Source organism: Anolis sagrei, chromosome 1 (genome assembly GCF_037176765.1).
Source record: "Anolis sagrei isolate rAnoSag1 chromosome 1, rAnoSag1.mat, whole genome shotgun sequence".
NCBI classification, from domain to species: Eukaryota; Metazoa; Chordata; class Lepidosauria; order Squamata; family Dactyloidae; genus Anolis; species Anolis sagrei.
The window spans coordinates 226,544,071-226,568,087 of NC_090021.1; the positions used below are offsets into that span (position 1 = coordinate 226,544,071).

Genomic DNA, 24,017 nt, shown 5'->3' on the forward strand with positions numbered 1-24,017 from the left:
ACCCCTGACGTAGAGCACGTCGACGTCGTTACGTATTTACTTCGCAAGGAGAAAAAGTGTCATCGCCGCGGGGATTTCCCTTGGAATTATGGGATGGGTAGTTTTCTAAAAGCGTCCCGACGCTAGCTAAGTATTGGAATCCCTGGCTAGCAAAACTACAAAGCCCAGGAATCCTCTGAGTGTAACTGTGTGATAGGATTACATCCTTTGTAGTTCCGAGGTTTTTTTAAAATGGTTTTCGCACATATGGCGATGTGAGATGTCCTCATGTTTTCCAGACGTTTGGGAATTTTAGGGTGCTTCCACCCTCGAATGGAGCCCCCGGTAGCGCAGTGGGTTAAAAGCTGGATGGCCATCTGTCGGGAGTGCTTTGAATACAATTTTCCTGCTTCTAGGCAGGGGGTTGGACCGGATGGCCCTGGAGAGCTCTTCCAACTTTATGATTCTATGAAACCGCGGAGCTGCTGAACGTGCTAACCGAAAAGTCGCAGGTTCGAATCCGAGGAGCGGGGTAAGCTCCCGCTGTTAGCTCCAGCTTCTGCTAATCAAGCAGTTCGAAATGTGAGTAGATCAATAGATACCACTTCTGCGGGAAGGTGACGGCCCTCCATGCAGTCATGCCGGCCGCATGAACTTGGAGGTGTCTACGGACAACACCAGCTCTTCGGCTTAGAAATAGTGATGAGTTTCAACCCTCAGAGTCGGACATGGCTAGACTTAATGTCAGGGAAGAAAACCCTTTTCACTGCCACGGCTGAATACTGTGGAATCATAGTTTTACGAGTCTTCAACCTTCCCTGCCCAAGAGTGCTGGAGCCTGAGCAAAATACATTGAGCCATGGCAGATAAAGTGGTGTCGAAGCGGATTAATTCGACAGTGCAGATGCCTCATCACACTTGAGCATTTTCCCACTTCAATCCACTTTAAATGCTGTGACTTTAGAATTCTGGGGCTTGTAGATTAAGGGAGGCCCAGGGCCACAAAACTACAAAACTCAGGATCTCGTTTATGTTCTCGTACCTGTAGATTCCTGTTCATGTAGATTCAGATATTGATTGGGTTGCATTATATGTGTGTGTTGTGGACTATCTGGATAATTTGTTTAATAATGTTATTTGTATACTTTTATCTTGTATTACCTCTTTCTTCCTCTTTTCTTACTCGCTCTGCTTGTATTAAAGATCAGAAGCTCAACTGTCTCTGCAGCCCTTGGCCTATTTCTATTGGCGCCTCTTACTTCCTTTCCTTGGTATTATTTTTAAATGGTGCGCGAACCTGGAATATCGCGACTTTCAGCCATGCATCTTTCTCATAGTTTCCTAGCTCTATCTGCCAGTGGCGTTCTTCCGCGTTGTGTGAGCGACGCTACTCATGGAAATAGCCGCTCCACTTGTAGCCACGGACGAGCCAGGCGCATGCGCAGCTTCTGTAGCCTCTCCGCTTTCTACACGGATGAATGTGGGCGCATGCGCAGCATCGTCACTGTTTACTTTTCATGTCAGGCATTGGAAAGGGAAGTAGATTCAGGATTTATCTTCACTGTGGAATGAATTTAGTTTGGCACCACTTTAATTGCCATGGCTCGATGTTACAGAATCCTGACAGCTATAGTTTTACAATGTTTTTTCTGCCAACAAACTACAAATCCCATGATTCCATAGCAGTGAGGCAAGTGGTGCCAAACTGGAATACAATAATTCTACAGTGTAGATGTGCCCAGAGTAGTAACCTAAAAGTATGTATTAAATATACTTGATGGTAGTCAGTTTGGTTATTTAGTTTTTATTAATAAGGATTCCACTGACAGCTTAAAGTAACCACTTTTGCAGTATAATACATTGTTTAGATATGCAGATGATACCACTTTGATGGCCGAAAGCGAGGAGGAGCTGAGGAGCCTTCTAATCAAGGTGAAAGAAGAAAGTGCATAAGCTGGGTTGCAGTTAAATATTTAAAAAAAACCAAGATTATGGCAACCGGACTGACTGATAACTGGGAAATAGAGGGAGAAAACGTGGAGACTGTGACAAACTTTGTATTTCTAGGTGCAAAGATTACTGCAGACGCAGCCTGCAGCCAGGAAATCAGAAGAAGTTTACTTCTTGGGAGGAGAGCAATGTCCAATCTCGATAAAATAGTGAAGCGTAGAGACATTACACTGGCAACGAAGATCTGCATAGTTAAAGCAATGGTATTCCCCACAGTCACCTACGGATGTGAGAGCTGGACCATAAGGAAGACTGAGCAAAGGAAGATAGATGCTTTTGAATTGTGGTGTTGGAGGAAAATTATGAGAGTGCCTTGGACCACGAGAAGATCAAGCCAGTCCATATTTAGCCCAACTGCTCACTGGAGGGAAGGATAGTAGAGGCAAAGATGAAGTACTTTGGCCACATAATGAGAAGGCAGGAAAGCTTGGGGAAGACAATGATACTGGGGAAAATGGAAGGAAAAGGGAAGAGGGGCCGACCAAGAGCAAGATGGATGGATGGTATCATTGAAGTGACTGGCTTGACTCTGAAGGAGCTGGGGGAGGTGACGGCCGACAGGGAGCTCTGGCATGGGCTGGTCCATGAGGTCACGAAGAATCAGAAGTGACTGAACGAATAAATAACAATACATTGCTGCAAAACAGATATAGGTTGAATTGCTCTTATCAAAAATACTTGGGACCAGAACTGTGTTGGATTCCCCCCCCCCCCCCCAGATTTTTTAGATACCTACCTTTACATAAATGTACATAATGAGAAATCTTGGAGATGGAACATGTCTAAACAGGAAATTGGTGTTTCATATATACCTTATGCACATAGCCTGAAGGTAATTTTGTGTACAGTATTTTTTTTTAAATAATGTGCATGAAGCAATGTTTTCTACATCAGAAAGCAAAGTAGTCACTCTCAGCTACATATGTTGATAATTTTGGAATACTTTGGATTTCCAAACAAGGGATGCTCAACCTCTATCGAATTTTACAACTTCTATTTGTTGTGAAATTTAAACAGGTCTGTTTAAAATGTTTTCAATGTATTACAGACTTTGGACCATTGCATTACATGGCAGGAAATTTTGGAAAGACTTACTGGTAACATAACCTTTTGGCAATACCTTTAAAGATACTCCTGACCAGTTGGACTTTGTCAGAAGCTTAATAGTACACTTGTAACATCTAGGTATGCATCTATATTGCAGGATTAATACAGTTTGAAGCCACTTTAATTGTCATAGCTCAGTGCTATGAAATCCTGGAACTTGTAGTTTGGTAGGGCACCAGTATCCTTTAACAGAAGTCAAAGACCTTGTAAAGCTAAACCTTCAATGATTCCATAGCATTGAGCTATAGGAGTGTAAGTAGTGTCAAACTGGATCAATTATACACCATAGCTGCGCCCCAGAGTCTTCTTCCTACTGCCTTTCAATCTGAAGCATTTTTCCTTTAAAAGTGCCTTGCATTTAGCCCCACTCATCATATCCAATTGCTATATTTCCTCCTTTTTTGCAAATTTCAGGAAAGTTTTCTTCCCCTAAATCATTGGTACGAAACCAATGCAACTTGTAAACTTATTAAACTGAACATTACCTTTCTTGGTCAACACTGAGAAATAAACTCTCATCTCATAAAATTATATGACACAAGGAAACATAGTCACAATTGCCTTCATGGATAAAGATAGAGGCATTTCTCCTTATCGCAAATTGAAAAATAAGAGTTCATTGATTTAGCAATCTGCAGAAATTGTGGGCTACAACTAAGATCACCCCAAGCCAACAAGGCTCAGTATGGCACAGACAATGTCTACAGGCTTCCTGAGAGACCTTCTCATTTAAAACAAATTTGAACACAGATTTAAGTAATCAGTTTATTGCACATTAACATCTTTCAACTTTAAGAGTTCAGGCATGCATTGGAGTAATCAGTGCAAAGCAGTCAGAGAGCACAAGATAACAGACTATAGACCTTTGGCCTTGTTCTCCTGAATTCCTTGTTATTAGAACATATTCTAAAGAACTGTCATTAAAGCAGGAAGAGTTTAAATTGCAAACAGAAAAGTCATGAGGAGCATATTTTTGTTAACGAGATCCAAGACAGTAACAGCACATGTTAATAAATGGTGATTTTTGGACAACTGTCCTTAGACAGAATTTGCACAAGGCATTTATTATAAAAACTATAGTACATCTGTTATAAAAACAAATGTACAGGGTTTGTATCTCTATAAGGCAGAGTTCATTATGAAAAGTTAAAATCTATTGCAGAAAGGCAATTCATTGTTGACAAGAATGGCAAGGGACTAACCCCAAGTTATTGATTTATAGTTTTGATTGAGATTTTCCTGAAAACATCCTTTTCAGTGATTTCCAGTTCTCTCCATCTGGAGCAGGTGGCCACCTGTTATGATCTATAAGAACGGATAAAACATACGTCGTTATTTTGGAAAGCAAACTACTGCCAAATCCATATCTCAAAGTAACAGTTTCCTTAAAGCAAAGACTAAGACTTAAAGACAGTAGGTTGAAATTATTTATTGAATGCCCGAGAATGTATTAGATTGACTTCAGTATATATTACTTTTCAAGAATGAAGGTTGAGTTAACACAAATGATCTGACTAAGAAGACTGCATAGTCATGGGGCGGGGGAGGCAGCACTGTGTGAGAGTACAACCAAAACTACAGGAAGCGTCAAGAAATTGAAAAAAGTACAAAAACACATGCTTTCTGAGATGTCTCTAAAATAGAGTCAGCCCTCTACTTTCATGGGGTTAAGGGTTCAGAACTCCTGCAAAAGAAGAAGGATGGTAAATATATCTAGGCCCCTACAAATCACATTTCACACACACACAATGTAGTTGTATTGCTGATGTAGCTGGACCTGGCCATGTACAGATTGCCTCACTTGCTTACATAGGCAGGAGCGGGAAGTAGGAGTGAGCAGAGGGGTGATGGGGAAACCCATCTCAATATCCCCTTCCACCTTCAAGAATGAATATGAACACACAACTTTCTCTCTCCTGCCCTATCCCCTTTCCTCCTTCCCAAATTCTGGGTCAATAAAGTTACTGATCTGAAAAACAAGTTTGCCAGGGCCTTCCTGCTATAATACGGAATTGCTAGAGAGGGAGGGTGGGAGCTTCTAGGCGAGAACCAATATCACATGCACTGATATGTTGCCCTTCCCTGAATCATCAAATGGTTTGTTTAGTATGCCATCCTAACAGGAGATACCGAACAAACCAGGATTCCCAATCAAGAACAAATACTGGGTTTTGATCCTAGCTTTGTTGGTCATGCTAGTAGGAAAAGTGGAACTGGGTAGCATGCACCAGAATACAACTTTTTCACAGTAGACCAAAGTTCTCCAAAATCCTGACATGCTATTCCACCGGAATTTAGTCCATATTTAAAACATACTGCAGAATTATGGGTGCCCCAATGCAAATCCGTTATTTAGTAGGACAAAAATTTAAAATTTTGAGTCATTTAGAAGAAAACAATAAAATTCTACACTGCAAAATACAAAACAATATTTCTGAACCTCTCTCATAAATAAAATTGTATTTGAAAAGTTGGTCACAGCTTTAAAGATTATGATGCCTTGATGGACAGGCTATTTTAAGAAAAGGAAACTAGAGAGAGAGAGGTTTCTAGGCCAGTTTCCATATATCACACTACCAACAAGCTTACTTTTTGAAAACAATGTTTGTTCTTTAATGAAATCTTTTGAATGTTATTATCTTACTTTAAGAATATTGTGTTTACCTGGAACTTCCCAGGGAGAACTATATAAGCTCTGTCCACCATCAATCTTTACTGTTACGCCTGTTATAAAGGAGGCCGCTGGAGAAAGCAGGAAGCACACCAAAGGAGATACCTTGAAAGGACATTAATTCACTATTAGATCCACAACTTCACTGTGTGCAACATCATACTTCCCCCATAAGTGAAAGTGGCACTTTACATATTCAATAACTGTTTGTGAGGAAAGAGTGTAATTGAAGAGTCACGCTCCATTATGTTCCATCATGTTTTGATGGTTTTCTGTCACTTGTACACGGAAAAGTACAATTAATTAATGTAAACATGACTCTTATCCTGCCTGTGTTTCTTAAATATACCAAGAGCCAGCCACTCACAGTCATTAAAGTCTAAAATATACCAACATTGTGCATTTGGTAAAATCCACAAATTAACTAAAGGATCTAGCAATATCAATTGTAACACCTGTCAATTTGACATTTCTTCTTAAATCAAGGATTTTTCAGATTTAATTTACAGAATAGTGACAAAATTATGCAGATAAATTGTGTCTTCCCCCAGCATTCTATTTATTTGGCAATAGAAATATGCCTCTAGCACTGAGTGAATTGTAATACTGAATTCTATGCAGACAGTAATTTTAAATGCTATATAGGCTGAGTGAGTGTCATGGGTACACAGAACATAGAGAAAACAACTGTGGCAGAATGATAAAATAAAAGAATTTCCTTCATCTTAGAGTTATGAAAACACATATTGTAAGAAAATTCTTTATTCTCCCTGTAGACTTATGCATATGTGAGGATGGATACATGTAACTCTAGGTTGAGCAAAGGGAGTTTTAAACATATAATGACCCCCTGTATCCATGAAAGATATGTTTCATTACACACATGCATGCACATGGATACCTGAAACCATGGTTAATAGTGAATCCTCTAATTTGACTATACTTGGGCCAGAAGCTTAGTACAGAGTCACACTGGAGGACAAAGTCCATAAACATGGGTAGATGAAATCATGGAAATTGAGTCTGTGGATAAAAGGATCATACAGTAGAGTATTTCATATCTCAAAAAAATGTACTAGAATTTTGAGCATCCCCCATTGCAAGTTGTTGGGATTCAACAATGCACTACATAAGAAAAATAGCTCTCATGATGGGAAATAGATAGATTCATAGCTAGGGCTTAGAAAGTTTGTAAGGAAGCCAATCCCTTAGCTCACCATCACTCTCTGTCTGTCCTAACCCATCTTTGATGTTTAGACTCATACATCCCCTTTTCGCATTTCCAGCCCCCCTTCCTGGAATTCCCTATTCCCTTTGATCTCACAGAATGAACTTAACCTAGCTAGAGGTAGGATCCGAGTAGGATTTTAGAGAACTACACACCCATGTAGTTCTCTAAAATAAAGCTTTTTGCAACTTTAGTATTGTTCCTTAAGTCTGGTGTCTCATAGTTCCTCCTGATATGCTCTTCTCTCAGCTAACGAAGTAGATGCATGTTTATTTTGTTTTATAATGTTGTAGAGTTCCCTCTTTCCAGTGCTATGGATAAGTTCCACACAATAAAATATATATTCCACATGTATTGCACTTAGCAGCATTTGGAAGTAATACGTTCAAAAGTAATAGCACTATGGGCCACACTGTTATTTCTTTTGACAAAATTGTTAAGATAAAGTAGCATATCACCTTAAATATAATAAATAATTTCAGTCAACATTATTTGTGATTACCTTTCCTATGTGAAATATCAAGCCAACAACCTTCTTTACCACAGATCAGGAGAGTCTTAAATATACTTGGCCAACCCCTTGCATCAATAAGTATCTTCCACTATCAGTTTGGGCTCAAGTGGGGATAAATCAAGTCACGTGAAGATTTGAGAAATCACCCAGAATGTCCCTCAGGGTCAAAAGGCCACATTTCCATTAATGGCACTGTACCTCTTCAGGAAGTCCTAATCTCTTTGCAGGGATCTTTTCAATGTATCGTTTGAACATTTCTTCACCGTCTTTGTAATGTGCAACAGCAGTCTCTGAAAATATAACTCCCTGATGAAATGAAAGGCTCATAGTAAGATGCCATTATTGTATTTTACAACAGTATAAACTAATAACTTTTTCATATATCAGAACAATATCATGCACATATAGACTAGTCTAAAAACCGAATATGGGTTTATCTAAGAGTTTACACAATAAAAGCTAACTCTCTACTGCTGAATATTGGTAGTGATCTCTGCTATTATCTACAACATTTGTACTTACCTGAATTGACTTGCATTAATTTACTTATAATTTACCAGTAAACAGGGCTCTAACTGTGCTACAGCTCCCAATACAAATACATATTTGTCTGGTATAGGATTCAACAGCCCTTTAAAAAAACGAGAATGAACAATCCACAATGTAAATTATGGCTCTAAACTGTCAGCTATGAATATCAGCCTCGAGTATGCTGGCATATTTTTGTGAAAAACCTTCTAACAGCAGGCAAAGGAGGAACACACTGATCACAGGGTATGGTTTGGTATCTTAGGTCCCTTCTTCCAGTTTCTCATGACAAGATCACAGTTTTAGCACTCCTTCACCACAAAACAGTCATTGTACTATTTAGACTTTCAACTGCTCTTTAATTTATTTGAATGAATGCAATTAATATTTAATACCACTTTTGAAACCATTAGATGTTTGCCAAAAATTGAAAGCTGCCTTGAATATAACAGAAGGCAAAATCTTGTTAAGAGCAATTTGTAGAATGTTTACATTGTTGTTGTTTTATGCTTCCAAATAATTTCCAACGCTAAGGCTAACAGATCATGGGATTTTCATGGAACGATCTGTTTGGAGCAGAGTTGCCTTTGCCTTTCTCTGAGGCTGAGAGAGTATAGCTTGCCCAAGGTCACCCTGTGGGTCTCCATAGCTGAGCAAAGATTTAAACCCTAGTCACTAGAATTATACCAATTTTTTTGCATGTGAAGTAACATTCATTTATTTCATGAATGTGTTTTTGGTGCTTTGAGGGAACTGGAATACTGTTGGCAATTTAGTGGTGTGGATTCGTAGAATCATAAAAATTACAGAGCTGGAAGGGGCTTTATGAGCCCTCACAGCCAACTTCCTGCTGAGTGCTAAATTAATCCCAGTAAATAGCTGTCTAGCCTTTTTTTTCAAGACATCAGTGTCTTGAAAATGTGATTTATTCTCGAACTAGCATATATATCTGATGTTATCAGGTTTGATTTTCTTTGTGTCTCTTTCTTGTCTTCTGCCCTTTCCCTCGTATGCCTTCTTCCTCTCTATCTTCTTTTCATTCCTTTTCCCCTCGCTTTCCCCTCATACACTTTCCTTTATTCCTTTTCCTTTTTTCCCCTTCCCTTTTTCCCCATTTTTTTATCTTCCCTCTTTCATTTTTCTTCCTTTGTCCAGCCTTTTCTTGGAAGTCACAGTCTTATTGCCTCAAAGCAAGGACAGGCACATATGCGCACCCAAACACCTTCCAAATATACATCTTTGTCAAACTGCTTATTTCCTTATGAAGTGGATGTCCCAACTGTGGCCTTCCAGGTTGTGTTGTAAGCCTCATGGTGCAGCCTTTTTGTCTTCCAGTAGCTAATTCTTTCTGTTGATATACTACCCTCCTATGGTTGCATCTGAGCACTGGATGCATGCATATCTAGGGACCAGCTAGAACACTAAGATCAGCTGGAGAGGTCCTGCTCATGGTCCCGCTGCCTTCACAGGTGCGATTGGTAGTGGTGGCCCCTCGGCTGTCAAACTCCCTCCCCAATGAGATTAGATCAGCCCCCTTCCCTCCTAGCATTTAGGAAACAACTTAAGACCTGGCTATTCATGCAGGCATTTGGTGCACGACAGACATATGGAAATATGGAAGTAGTTAAAGATAACCTCAGGATTGATGCAAGGTCAAAATGTTTTAAGTTGTGTCTGTGATTGTTGTTTATAGTTTCATAGTTTTAATCTATTATTATATGCTGTTGATTTCATATGTGATGTTTTTATACACATGAGGCATTGAATTTTGCCATTGATTATGGTGTGAACTGCTTTAAGTCCCCCCAGAGGTGGGAAAAGTGGTATATAAATGCAATAAATAAACAAATAGATAATCTTTTCTATTTATATACTGCCATTGTTTTACATTTTAAGTGTGACTCCAGCCATATATGGGTGTGAATCTCCATCCATCCATTTTGGATGGCATAGAGTTAATGCCCCTGTGATGATTGTCTTGCTGCCTGTGCCCCTGTTCAGAAGATTTCATCTCACTTTCAGTTCCTGTGATAATTGGATTTTGAAAAAAATTAACTTGTTGTGGAAACAAGGATTGGTGATAAAGCTTCAGTTGAGACATCTTTTTTTTCCCCATGATAACTCTTTCAGGTGTGATTTTCCCTTCTGAGAGGTAGATTTCTCTCACTTCCGGTTGTCTTCACAGGCTAGCCACACGGGGAAACCAAGGTTTATCACATATTTCCATCACCTACCGGAGAAACTGCATTAATTCTCACTCCAGCAGGGGCCCATTCTATGGCTAAACTTTTAGTCAGGTTATCAACTGCAGCTCTTGCTGCACCAGTATGCCTGAAAAATGGAAATAAAAGGTGGTATGATCACCTGTCAGCAGAGTAGCCTAGGATTACAATGGGAATTATGGCAGCTTCATAAAGACTGGATGTTGCATCTACTCATTTATGTCTTGTAATGTTAGTAAAAAAAATAATCCCAAAACCCTGGGTCAACATATCCACAGGTCAATGTAAGGACCATACCTTAACCCCTATTTTAAAAAAAGGAACTATCTCTGAATATAGTAACAAAACGCAAGAGCTTCATCCATCTTGGAAGAACCTAAAAGATGCACTGACTCCCTATATTTTTTTCTAATGCAGTGCCATTTCTGGCATTTTTAATACCAGATTTTCATAGCTAAGTATCAGAACAGGGTGGTCAAGATTTGGGTATTTACTATCCCAGAAGGAATACTTTTTATCCCAGCTGATCATCTGCAAACCCACTTATTCAGAGCTCCAGTTCATTTCAGTGCCCTTAATATATACACAACTATTTGTAAAGACAGCAACTTAAATAAAAGAAAAATAGGCCTGTCTTAAAGGGAAAAGAAATTTAGGTATCACCAACAACAGCCTTACGACATGCCAGGAAACCCTTTCCACATATCGGCCACAATGTTGACAATTGCACCTCCATGGTCTTGCATCCAAGCATTGTATACTGTATAAAAACAGGAAAAAAGTAGTAATGGGTATTTTTACATTCAGAAATAGTTTACAGTAAATAAAATAATCAGGTGCACTGAATAAAATCTTGATGTAATATTGGCTTTACGAAATTAGACAAAATTGATGGTGAAGGCTATGGAAATAAAGTAAGTCTAATAAACATGGCCATTTACATGATTGATTACCTGCTTTACAGCAGTAAAAGGTCCCAGTCAAGTTGGTTTCAATCACAGCATGCCAGCCTTTTGAAGTGATTGCTTCTGCTGGACTAGGAAACTGGCCTCCTCCATTATTGACCAAGAAATCTATCCTGCCATGAAGATCCAACGTTGATTTCACCAGTGCTTCTACCTGCAAGAATGAAGTTGGGTTGATAAGACTGCATGTAGTGATTTTAACTTTCAGCTATTCTTATATTTTTCCAGAACAAAAATATTTACAGTAGCTTCTCAGTAAACCAATGCTCCTTAAACTATTAGATGGAATAGCCTCTAACTGTCCAAATTTGTATGGGACAGCCCTGATCAATCCTTCCACTTCTTCAGCTGCTTTTAAAGTTCCAGGTTCTCTTTATTACTCACACTTTCTCTTTGTTCTCAGCATGCTTCGGTCGTTGCAAAATGAGTACACAGTTTGCAAACAACTCAACTGGAGTTGGAGAGGAGAAAAGATCCGAACATATCTTCCCCTATGAACCATCTCGGAGATTAAGATCATCTGGGGAGGCCCTGCTCTCGGTCTCACCACCTTTGCAAGTGCAACTGGTGGAAACAAGAGACAGGGCCTTCTCAGCGGTGGCCCCTCGGCTGTGGAACTCCTTCCCCAGTGACATTAGATCAGCCCCTTCCCTTCTAGCCTTTAGGAGAAGAGTAAAAACCTGGCTCTGGGATCAGGCAGTTGAAGAATAGCGCAGTGCAATAATAGACTGGAATATGTGGAATGATTATGGAACAGCCTTGGATCATGATTTTCGGATGGCGTGATTTAACACTGAATGTAATATTTTTAATGTTTAATATGTATATAATTCTATTGATTTTAAGCTTAATGTTTGTATAAGTTCCAGGGCATTGAATAATTGCCATATGTAAGCTGCCTTGAGTCCCCTTCGGGGTAGAGAAAGGCAGGGTATAAATAAGGCAAATAAATAATAATAAATAAAAGGGGAAGAATTTAACCTTCCCAACAGGCACAGGCAAGACTGCAGCCTTTCTTAGATTGTGTGTTCTTTCTTATTAACAGCTTTTGCCATCATGGCCTTGTGCATTATGGTTTTCACCTCAAATTATTAGAGGATATGGGACTTGCAGCAGTTTTTCCCATTGTGCCGGAGACCGACAGCATATTTCTGACTATAACTATTTCTTTCTTTCCTGGACTCTAGCATCAGATGGGCAGCCAATAGCTCCCAGACTGGCACTGGTCCCTGGACCACCACTTTGAGTAGTACTGATATGCAGCATATCGGACAGTGTTTAATGCAAAAGCCTTTGTTGTTCTGGGAACAGTAGATGAGCAGTCACTGTTCTGGATTTCTGTCTCAGAATCCAGTGTGTTTGCAGAGGGATTTGTACCAGATTGTGAGTTTGCTCTCAAATGTTATTTACCCAAAAGAAAGCTTTGTAATGCAGGACAGAAAGGGTCTGCAGAGAGCTGATACAGTACTGAATAATTCGCTTTGATCAAGGCAGAAACACTACAAAGCTCTATCTAAATCCCCAAGGGTTAATATTTGAAAGGAAAGAGATGAAGATAATGAATTGCCAACCAAGCCATTTATTTTAACAACTTTTAAACTATTAGTTTATTTTAAAAACCATTAGCATTTCAACCATTAAGTCATTTAACACCCTATTCCCTTGGCCGTTTAAAAAGAAATCCTGTGCACAATTACCTCACTGTCAGCAAAAAAGAAAGAAAGAAAGAAAGAAAGAAAGAAAGAAAGAAAGAGGGGGATTCATTTCTCAAACAAGAATGGACTGGCATTCCCATGAGCCTGTTTTCCATGTTTTTCCCCTAAATAATTCAGTGTCAACAGGACTGCAGCTTCTGTTTTTGCTCCTGTGTTTCACAGTAAAACTGCTGCAAGTGCAGTTATAGCAAGGATTTTTGGAAAAAGGCATCAACCACTATATGGTTCTGATATGTGGATGACACCGTCACTATTTGGAGCAATGGAGAAGAAGAATTAAACAAGTTCCTTCCTGGACTACCTCAACAGCATCCACCCAAATATACAATTCACCATGGAAAAAGAAAATGAAGGAAGACTGCATTTTCTAGATGTCCTATTCATTCGCAAAACAGATCAACAATTGGGTCACACAATTTACAAAAAACCTACACACTTTGATAGACACCTACATAAAAACTCCAACCATCAGCCAAGTAAAAAAAGAAGCACCATTAAAGCCCTGACAGACTGTGCAAAAAGAATCTGTGAACCCCACCTCCTCCAAGACGAACTGAACCACCTAAACTGGGCTTTACAGGCCAATGGATACTCCACCTCAGACATCAGAAGACCTGCAAGACCAAGAACAAGCCATGAGAGTAAAGACAAAGATCCACCCAGAGGAAAAGTGGTTCAAGGGAACCACTTACTGTATTGGGAAGCTGATGAGGAAACAACCTAAAAAATGTCTACAGACCCACTAAGAAAAACCAACAAATGCTACATTCAGCAAAGGATAGGGATCCTCTCACCTCTGCAGGAGTCTACCATATACCATGCAGCTGTAGACAAGTCTACATAGAGGCCAACAAATGCAGCCCAAACAGAATCAAGGAACATGAAAGGCACTGCAGACTACTTCAACCAGAGAAGTCAGCCATAGCAGAGCAACAGATGAACCAACCTAGACACAGCACATTATCTGAGAAATGCTGGACCACTCTAACAACCACCTTGTCAGGCTACACAGAGAAGCCATGGAAATCCACCAGCATGTGGAAAATTTCAACAGAAAGGAGGAAACAATGAAAATGAACAAAATCTGGCTACCAGTATTTAAAAAAACCTCTAAAATCAGGATAGTAAATAAAGAAGAATACTCAAACAACAGGGGAATTCCTGACATGAAATAATCAGGGCTAGCTAACACCTCCCAACAAAGGACCCCCCAGGCAGCAACTAGTCAGTCTTTGTAGCTGCAAGGTCATTGGATGCTAATCAAGGTGGCCAACTGCAACATTCACACTTGCCTCAAGCAGTCAAGGGTTCTTTCTCCCACCTTGAACATTGCACAGATATATAAACCTAACTTGCCTAGTTTCCAACGGATCTCACAACCTCTGAGGATGCCTGCCATAGATGTAGGCGAAATGTCAGGAGAGAATGCTTCTGGAACATGGCCATACAGCCTAGAAAACTCCCAGCAATCCAGTGATTCCAGCCATGAAAGCCTTCGACAACACAATTTTTAGATATGTCTTGCATTAATAATTAAAAAATCTTTTTATCCCATCATTTCAGGTTTTTGGAACTACCATTAGTATCATCAACAGTACAGATTGATAATCCCTTATCAAAAGTTCTGAAATACAAAATACTACAACATTCAGAATTGTCCATATGTGTGGCTGACACAGTGACACCTTCGCTTTCTGATGGTTCAATGTACACACATTGTTTCATGCACAAAATTATTACCTATGGCATAAAGTTGCCTTCATGATTTGTGTATATGAATACATGGCCTCTAAAAGGAGATCAGAATCATTACTAGAGGACAGATGAGAACAGAAGGCTCTCTGGATGGTGGATCGACATGGAACTGGTTTGGAAGTGATAGAACCAGAAGAGTTAGCATGTTCTCATTTTCTTGTTTTTCTTACACCCAGAAAGTTATCAAGTGGGTGATGGCTGCCTTATAAAAACCACTGTTTATTCATGAGTACCTGCTAACATGCTACACATTTTGTTGATCTGGCCTATAATTCCCATCACTCCTCTAAAACCAGAAAGCGTGGCAGGTAATGCTCACCAGTGTTCAATAAGCATGGGGTGCTCATCCTCTTACTACAGTTGCATACATCAGATAAAACCTATGGGGTGGGGGGAGGAGGAAAGAAAATTGAGGTCATCTTCATGCATGAAAGCCTCCAATAGCCCCATGTTTTCCTTTCTTGGGAAAGATGGGGAACCTAACTGGACTGGCTAAATGTGCATGCTACTGAGAGCAACAGACACTATAATGCAGCACCAGTGTCTTTTAAACAGAGGAAACAGGCAGGATATGCACAGTCTAGAAGCCCTGTGCCAAACAAGTGGAATTATTTATGGCACGATAGTGGAAAATAATGCTTTGTTAGAAGGCAAAGAGGCCCCTGGGTATACAGATGAACACTCTGCAACATGCATTCAATAAGTGATTCTCTAGATACATTATGTGAGTCTCCTTTGGCATATCACTTGAGGAAACTGAAGAACCCTAGAAATCCATTCATAGAATGCATATACACACACATATGAAAACAAATGCGCATTTGGATAACATAACATTATAGCAGAGCATAAAAAGTTACTGACCATGCTGTCTGGGAGTTGCTGAAGCTATTCTTCAGAAAAGTAACTTTTTACTGAAATGAATTAAAAGAAGGAACATTATCTATCTTTATAGAAGGAGACTATTTCAAGACCTACCTTGATGCAGATAGGTTAGAAAGTTGTAGGACAACTCTGTCCCTGATTAAATGTGGCATGTTACTGCCTTATCCTAAATCAAGACCACACTGGTTCATTCCAGCAGCATACAAGGCATTTGACTTTTGGCTGTTCTCTGTTTCAGTAAAAATGTTCATCAGGAAATGCCAGGGGTTGAAATGGGTATCCTTTGCATAGCTGGAAATTTTCTGCAGCTAGCAAAACCTGCTTGATCATAAGTTAACAGAATAATAAAAGAATTTGGTATGTATTTCATGAACAAGTATAGTGGCCTCTCCTTATGAACCATCTAGGAATTTAAGATGGTCTGGGGAGGCCCTGCTCTCGATCCTGCCTTTTTCGTAAGCATGCCTGGCAGGGACTAGAAACAGGGCCTTCTTAGTGGTGGCCCCTCGGCTGTGGAACTCTCTCCCTAGGGATATTAGATCGCCCCCCTTCCTCCTGACCTTCTGAAAAAAAGTAAAAACGTGGCTCTTTGAACAAGCCTTTGGAAATGCAGTGTAATAAACAAACATAGAACTATGAATGAGTGAAACATGGAATGGCTTAGACAATGCTACTGGAAAATGAGTTCAACAAGAAGACAATGACAGCAAATTTGGACGAACTGACACCAAATTTGGACAGCATACACCTAACAACCCAATGAGTGATCATCACTCAACCCCCCCCCCCCCAAAAGTGAAAGGAACTTCAAAACCCAAGCATGATAAAACAAGGTACAGCGCATGCGTGAAAATGACCCACTGGCCACGCCCCCCTCCTGCATGAGAGGAAAAAAAGAAACAGCTGCAGGGAGTATTGAAGGCTCCGGTGGGCTGGGCAGGCAGACCCTCGGCTTCCCCAGGCCCCCAATTTGGTGTCTCCCCCCTTTCTCTCCCACCCGCCACCCCCACGGGGCCCCTTCCTTCCTTCCTTGCCTTTGGGCCTACCCTCCTCCGCCACACCGGGGCCTTGCGTGGGCCCTCCTTACCTCCCTCCCAGTCTCTGTCCTCTGTTGGCCCCACCAAACAGGGACCCCTCCACCTTCCTTTCCCCTGGTGAGGTGGGCATGTGGCTGCTCCATGCAGGCGCCGTTCGTCAGACTTCGCCTTCTCTTACCTGGGCACCGACGTGAAGGGAGCTTTGCAGCCCTCAGGCTGGGCCCGGCAGGGGTGGGAGACATTTTTCGAGGTGGGCCTTGCTCACCCAGCACTGTCAGTTTGTTTCTTTAAATTGAGTTTTACGGTTTTAATTTAAATTTTTATTGTATATGTTGATAGCATCATTGATGCTTATGTGAGGCCGCCTTGAGTCCCCTTTATGGGGAGAAGGGCGGGATAGAAATAAATAAATAAATAAATTTCTGCCATAGCCGCAGGGTGCCTTTCATGTGACCTCTCCTGTGTTTCCAAATGGCAAACTGGGGGGAAGGTGTCACGCAGCCATGGCAAAAAGAAGAAGGGGCAGCGCTGGGTGAGCCACTAGTGCTCCCTCTATTTTTATCAGTTTTATATTTATTTGTGCAATGCTTTTGACACAAAATAAATAAATTGTTAAGAATCATGCCTGTTTGAACATCATCTGTACAAGATGTTGATTGCACCAAATATTTATGTATTCAGAATTATATGGATCATTTATATATAACAATAGACAGATTTTTCAGTTGACTGAATTTATGTAGTTTGATTCTAAAACATATATGTGTGTCATTTATTATCTTCTTTTTTTGTTGCTAGAAAATTTTTGAATGAGTAGTTTTCTCTTTCTGATATTGCTTTAAAGTAAATACTGGTCAGCTAAAACCACCAACTTGAAACAACATGTTGCTTGGCTTGCTGTGAAGTAGGGATTATTTTAAACTACATTTCTGGTTTATATGTAGGAGCAACCCATCTCTTGTGAAAAGCCAAGCTGAAGCTTGCCAGAGTCCTCTGGACACATGTCAGCAGAAGTGTAAAGAATGGAACTTAGCCGTATAGTACTGAACTGTGGCTGAACATTATGCAAGTCAGTCCACTGTCTTCATCTAATAAAGAACAAAAACATGTCTTACTTCAGTTTTGTTGCACTCTAGCCCAGGAAAGAACACCTTTTCACCCAGCACCACAGAGTTCAGTATGAGTTAATTACAGCAATTTACAAAAAGCATATACAAAAGGGAAAATGAGCATTTCCCAAAAAGCAGTGGAAAAGGTTCTGTGAAATAGCCATAGTCCAAAATTACAAGATCAATAGTCCAAGATAGCAAGGTACATTAAATTCATGAAGTCAGGAACATAGGCATGAAAACAGGAACTTTTCCAAGACAAAACTATTCCAGGGACAAAGGCAAACGAGAGCTAAACATTAGCTTGATATGAATGCAGAGTTGTCTACTCCAAAGAGACCAGGAAAATACCACCCAATTTAAGCTCAAACCCAAACAAGATGCCATGTGGTCATCCCTTCAGCACCTAGGTTTCCAGGACTGTTTCTCATGAAGTCTTTCTGCCCTTCTATTTAACCTTTATTTTGCTCTCTCCCTGCAGAGGCCTAAGCTCATATCACTGGCCAACTCTGCATCCTCTGCAGGCCAAGAAAGCCGAGAAGGCTGATTCTCAAGAGAAAGGGAATCTCAAATATCCTCTATCTCTTTTGCAGCTGTTGGCCCTGCTCTCTCATCTACAGCCTGCATTCCTGTCTGCGTTTCAGCCTGATCACACCCAGACTCAGTAAAAAATACATCATTCCCCACATCCTCCAAGGCAGAATCTCCAGCATCTTGCTGCTAAGCCCCAACAAGTTTTGTAAAATCGTAAAAGTTACTTGTCACACAATGGTTAAAACATAACCAAACATAAGTCAAAGTCACTTATTGAAGCTGCTCTTTTAAATGGTTTTTTAATTAAAAAAGAGGTATGAGTTAATACATGTATGTTTATGCCTTCAAGATGATTTATGGTGACACTATGAGTTTCATTGTACTTTCTTAGACAAAAAAATATTGAGAGGTGGTTTTGCCAGCTCATTCCTCTGAAATACAGGCCCTGATATTTACTTCATATAGATGAATGTGTAACTTTTCCATTATACAACTGATTGCATAACCAAAGCTACAGTAATATAGCTATGAATAGGTTTTTAATTGGATGTGACCACTTATAATACAATTAATATTTAATTCTATTTTAAAATTTGTACATTTTTAGGTTTCAAATTGTATTGATACAATACAATTTGAAACACAATCTACAAACAATCTACAGACCTACTAAGAAAATCCAACAAAAGCTACATTCAGCAAAGGACAAGACGGATCCTCTCACTTCTTCACAAGTCTACCATATACCATGCAGCTGTGGACAAGTCTACATAGAAACCACCAAACACAGCAATGCCCAAACATCAATCAAGGAACACGAAAGACACTGCAGAATATTCAACCTGAGAAGTCAGCCATAGAAGAGCACCCGATGCCCTACCTGGACACAGAAAACAGAAATGCTGGACCACTCTAACAACTACCATGTCAGACTACACAGAGAAGCCATTGAAATCCACAAGCATGTGGACAATTTCAACAGAAAGGAGAAAACCATGAAAATGAACAAAATGTGGCTACCAGTATTTAAAAAAACCTCTAAAATCTGGACAGTAAATAAAGAGGAACACCTAAACTACAGGGGAATTCCTGAAATGAAACAATCAGGGCCAGCTAACACCTCCCAACAAAGGATTCCCCCAGATAGCAATCAGCCAGTCTTTGAAGCTGCAAGGCCATTCAATGCTAATCAAGCTGGCCATTTGCAACAACAGAGAAGAATTCTTTCTCCCACTCTAGACATTCCACAGATATATAAACTTCACTTGCCTAGTTTCCAAAAGACCTCACCACCTCTGAGGATGCCTGCCATAGATGTGGGCAAAACATCAGGAGAAAATGCTTCTGGAACATGGCCATACAGCCTGGAAAACTCACAGCAACCCCCTGTATTGTATTGGTTTTACTGTAAGCCACTGAGTCCCAAAAGCAAACATGTTATTTACCTCTTCTTCTTTGCGAATGTTGCACTGTAAAGGAGTCACCTGGGCAGGGTTTGAGGATGGAATTTTGGCAGCCAACTCTTTTGCTGCGGCTTTTAATCTGTCAAGTTTGCGAGAGGCTATGACTACATTGCAACCTGTTAAGACAAAACCAGATGAATATTGGGCATTAGTAGCAGTTGAATGATGCTTTGGGTAGGATAACGGATAGCATGCAGATTGAGATAAGCCTCCATTATCGTTTTCCAAAACTTCAAACACTCTCAGCAACTTTGGAAAATCGCAAACATGGCTGGATCAGATCAAAAGGCTTCTGTAACCACAAGAGCACTTTAGATCCAAGGTAGATCTGAGGTTTCTCCATGTTCACTTTCCATTACAGCAACTTGAGGAACCAGTTTAATAAGCTACTTCAGAGAAACATGGGATAGATAAACATATTTTGCAGTTTGAGCAATAGAGTTGCCTCACAACTTGTAAAAATTGACCTGCCTACAGATTCAGCAATGTTGTAGGTGGCCTACATTGTAAGGGCAAATCTCAACTGAGTGACAGTGCAAATGAGTAATAACTAGCCAACAAAGTAGAATTCAAACATTATTTCAATATCCCACTATGTAGGAAATAATCTACCATGTACCCCAAGTCCTTGGTATCTGCTGGAGTTTGGTTCCAGGATACCACATAGATACTAAAATCAATGGATGCTCAGGTCCCATTATATACATATAAGGATGTAGTAAAATTGTGTCCTTATATAAAATGTCAAAAATCAAGGCTGGCTTTTGGGAATTTTTGTTAATATTTTCAAACTCTGGATGGTTGAATACATGGATACGGGATCTGTGGATATCAAGGGCCACCAATACACTTGTTGAGGAAGTTTTAAATGCAGCTTTCAAATAAGAACACTATTTGTCTTTGCTTTGCAGCAAACATTTCCAGAATGCTCGTATTTTGCAATTGTCATGTTCTCCACTAGCCTTCCCCCATGCCAGCCTAATGTTTCGGATGGAAAGTGTCCACCAGCTTTTGGAAGCTAAGCAGGGTTAGTCCTGGCAAGTACTTGGTTGGGAGACCAGGTGCTATAGATTAGGACTTCTTAAACTTTTCCCTCTCACAACCCCTTTCTGCCTGAGAAATGTTTATGTCATCCTGGATATTTATAGGTATATAAAATAGATATAAAATCAAACACTTCCTGGAAATAAAACAGCAATTACAAGCCTTGCTAAACAGGCTGCATTTCATTTTTGTAAAATACAGGCAGCGCCCAAGTTATGAACAAGATAGGCTCTGTAGGTTTGTAAGTCGGAACAGGCACATTTTTAAGTGTCTGTCTCTGTCTCTCTCTCACACAGAGAGAGTTTAGCTGTGGATAGCATAGGGAAGGGTTAACAACCCTGTGGTCATTCTTTTGCTATTTGTGCCTCTGTTCAGAAGATTTCACCGCAGTTTCTGTTCTTGTGATAATTGAATTTTGAAAAACAAATATTGTGGAAACAAGAATTGGCGAGAAAGCTTCAGTAGAGACACCTTTCCCCCATGATAATGTTTTCCGGAGTGAATTTCCTTTCCTAGGTGTAGATTTCTCTGATTTCCTGTAATCTCACCCTTTTTTTTAGTTATGAGTTGTTTGCAAGTCAGATGTTTGTAATTCGGGGATGGTCTGAACAGCTGAAACCTTTTCTACACTATAAACACTGCATGTTGTGCTAACGGATTCTTGTAGATATCTAGGCTATATTCAGAATATTAACTGTTAGTCCAACATTGAGCTCTGGGGACCCCATTTGAATGAATGAAAGAATACAAATTTATTTATAGTCTGTCCTATTTCCCCAAAGGGACTCAGGGAAGCTCACTACAAAATACACAATGGTAAACATTCAATGCTGACAGTAATATATAAGCAAATCAATAAACAAATCAAGAACAACTCAATAAATTATAAACCAGCACAAGTGAACAAGACATAATGTAATCCACATAATTACTAACATATTAAATCCTTAAAAGATTTAAATTTCTAAAATCAGGCTAAAATTGTTGGGGGTAAATTGCCAGGACCCACAGTTTAGCAGTGCGGTAGAATATATTTCACAGAAAGAAAATGGAAAACCACCTCTGAGTCTTCCTTGTCTAAGAGAATATTATGAAATCCACAAGGTTGCCATAAATTGACAGGTGACCTGAAAACACACACACATGCATACACGTATAGTAGGTGTTAATGGTCAAAGGTCATGATTCAAACCCTGGTGAAAGCTCACTGGATTTTACATTGGGAAGAGTGGGAATGAGGGCCTTCACAAATTGCAAAACAAAACTGCATTATATGGCAGTGGCGATGGGGCTAACCCAGTGGTTCTCAACCTGGGGTCTCTAGATGTTTTTGGCCTACAACTCCCAGAAATCTCAGCCAGTTTATCAGCTGTTAGGATTTCTGGGAGTTGTAGGCCAAAAACATCTGGGGACCCTAGGTTGAGAACCACTGGTTAACGTTTTCTCTCAGGGGCCTTCCATTCAGCTATACAACCCAGAATATCAAGGCAGAAAATCCCACAATATTTCTTTGAACTACCATAGATTCCTGTTCACAGCAGAAAACGAGGGATTTTATTAAGCTGTGTCTAAGGGACCCCAGTTACTCTGAAAGCTATCATTACACACACCCACACCCACACCTTTTATGCAAATTAGCCTTCTTTGCAATCCCTGGTTTGCACCCACATGTCTTCAGCCTCTCATATGACAGTATTGCCAAAACAACACCTTCTTCTTTCACTAAATGCAACCCACGGCTTTTGTCTATACAGAACGTTTTCTGCAAAAAGTTTCCTCTTGACACCCCATCTCAGTATGTGAAAAAGAAAAGGTTCCCCCTTGACATTAAGTCTAGTTGTGTCCGACTTGGCGGGGGGTGGTGATGCTCATCTCAATTTCTAAGCCAAAGACCCAGCATTGTCCGTAGACACCTCCAAGGTCTTGTGGCTGGCATGACTGCATGGAGTGCCATTACCTTCCCGCTCGAGAGGTACCTATTGATCTACTCACATTTGCATGTTTTCGAACTGCTAGGTTGGCAGAAGCTGGGGCTAACGGTGGGAGCTCACCCTGTTCCCCAGATTCAAACTGCCGACCTTTCAGTCAGCAAGTTCAGTGGTTTAACTCGCTGTGCCATCGGGGGCTCCCAGTATGTGCAAATCCTATAAAATGTAAAGACTCATGCCATTAAATATGGTAGGAGTGACACCCGTCTGATTTCCCACCCAAAGCGGGTCTCTTGTATTTTATCAATGCGTTCGCCTTCAAGCTGCTTCTAACTCAGAGCGGCCCAGTGGCAAACTTGTCACAGGGCTGAGAGATTGTGACTCACCCAAGGGATTACCACAGCCAATCAGGACTTGAATCCTGCACACCAGAATCATAGAGTTGGAAGAGACCTCGTGGGCCATCCAGTCCAACCCCATTCTGCCAAGAAGCAGGACTCGCATTCAAAGCACCCCCGACAGATGGCCATCCAGTTTAAAAGCCTCCAAAGAAGGAGCCTCCACCACACTCTGAGGCGGAGAGTTCCACTGCTGAACAGCTCTCACAGTCAGGAAGTACTTCCTAATGTTCAGGTGGAACATTGTAGTTTGATGCCATTGAAACCTGCTCCTTCCTCCCTATGATTTCCCCTCACATATTTTCACATCATGTCTCTTCTCAGCTTTCTCTTCTACAAGCTAAACATGCCCAACTCTTTAAACCGCTCCTCATAGGGCTTGTTCTCCAGTCCAAACCACAGGAGACATTCAGACCCAAAAATATGGCACCAGTTTGGCTGCCATGGCAGTGGAAGTGGTGTCAAACTGCACCCGTGTATATCAGGCCTGGGCCAACTTCGGCCCTCCCTCCAGGTGTTTTGGACTCCAACTCCCACAATTCCTAACAGCCGGGGAGTTGGAGTCCAAAACACCTGGAGGGAGTTGTGGGAGTTGGAGTCCAAAACACCTGGAGGGAGGGCCGAAGTTGGCCCGGGCCTGGCGGAGAATTGGCCCCGCAGCGCCCCTTCCTGATCTGCCCACCGAGTTGCAAGAGGTCTGAGGTGATGGCCTTCCCGATGCCGGTGCCTCCTCCAGTCACGATGGCCACATGGTTGCGAAGTAAGCCCGCCGCCAAGACGCTGCTCCCTCCACCGCAAGCCATGACGAATCCTCCAATAGCCCAAAAAACTCCAAAGCGGGCTTGAAGCAGAGTCACGTGACGGCCCGCCTCTTTTCCCTCCCTCCTTTTAGGAATCCATTCCCGAAGGGGGCGCGGCCTCGAGT

General features: G+C 40.8%; 1 protein-coding gene and 1 long non-coding RNA gene across 2 annotated transcripts; one reads left to right on the plus strand and one right to left on the minus strand.

The window, feature by feature from the left end:
• The first annotated feature begins 73 nt into the window (after positions 1-73).
• On the plus strand, positions 74-20,214 carry LOC137098004 (uncharacterized). The gene is made up of 2 exons (XR_010910539.1): positions 74-561; positions 18,207-20,214. It is a non-coding gene; the product is annotated as an uncharacterized lncRNA (long non-coding RNA).
• PECR (peroxisomal trans-2-enoyl-CoA reductase) lies at positions 3,848-23,972 on the minus strand. The gene is made up of 8 exons (XM_060773975.2): positions 23,775-23,972; positions 19,705-19,838; positions 11,213-11,378; positions 10,938-11,019; positions 10,272-10,368; positions 7,708-7,815; positions 5,761-5,872; positions 3,848-4,401 (listed from the first exon to the last, which is right to left on the minus strand). The coding sequence occupies exons 1-8, from the start codon at positions 23,893-23,895 to the stop codon at positions 4,313-4,315; spliced, it is 909 nt and encodes a 302-aa protein (XP_060629958.1). The 5' UTR covers positions 23,896-23,972; the 3' UTR covers positions 3,848-4,312.
• Positions 23,973-24,017: the final 45 nt, after the last annotated feature.

Coding starts and splice junctions, on each gene's coding strand:
- PECR (XM_060773975.2), bottom strand. CDS start 23,895: ATGGCTTGCGGTGGAGGGAGCAGCGTCTTGGCGGCGGGCTTACTTCGC. Junction 11,020..11,212: donor CTTTTACTGCTGTAAAGCAG/GTAATCAATCAT, acceptor GTTTTTATACAG/TATACAATGCTTGGATGCAA. Junction 4,402..5,760: donor TTCTCCCTGGGAAGTTCCAG/GTAAACACAATA, acceptor CCGTTCTTATAG/ATCATAACAGGTGGCCACCT.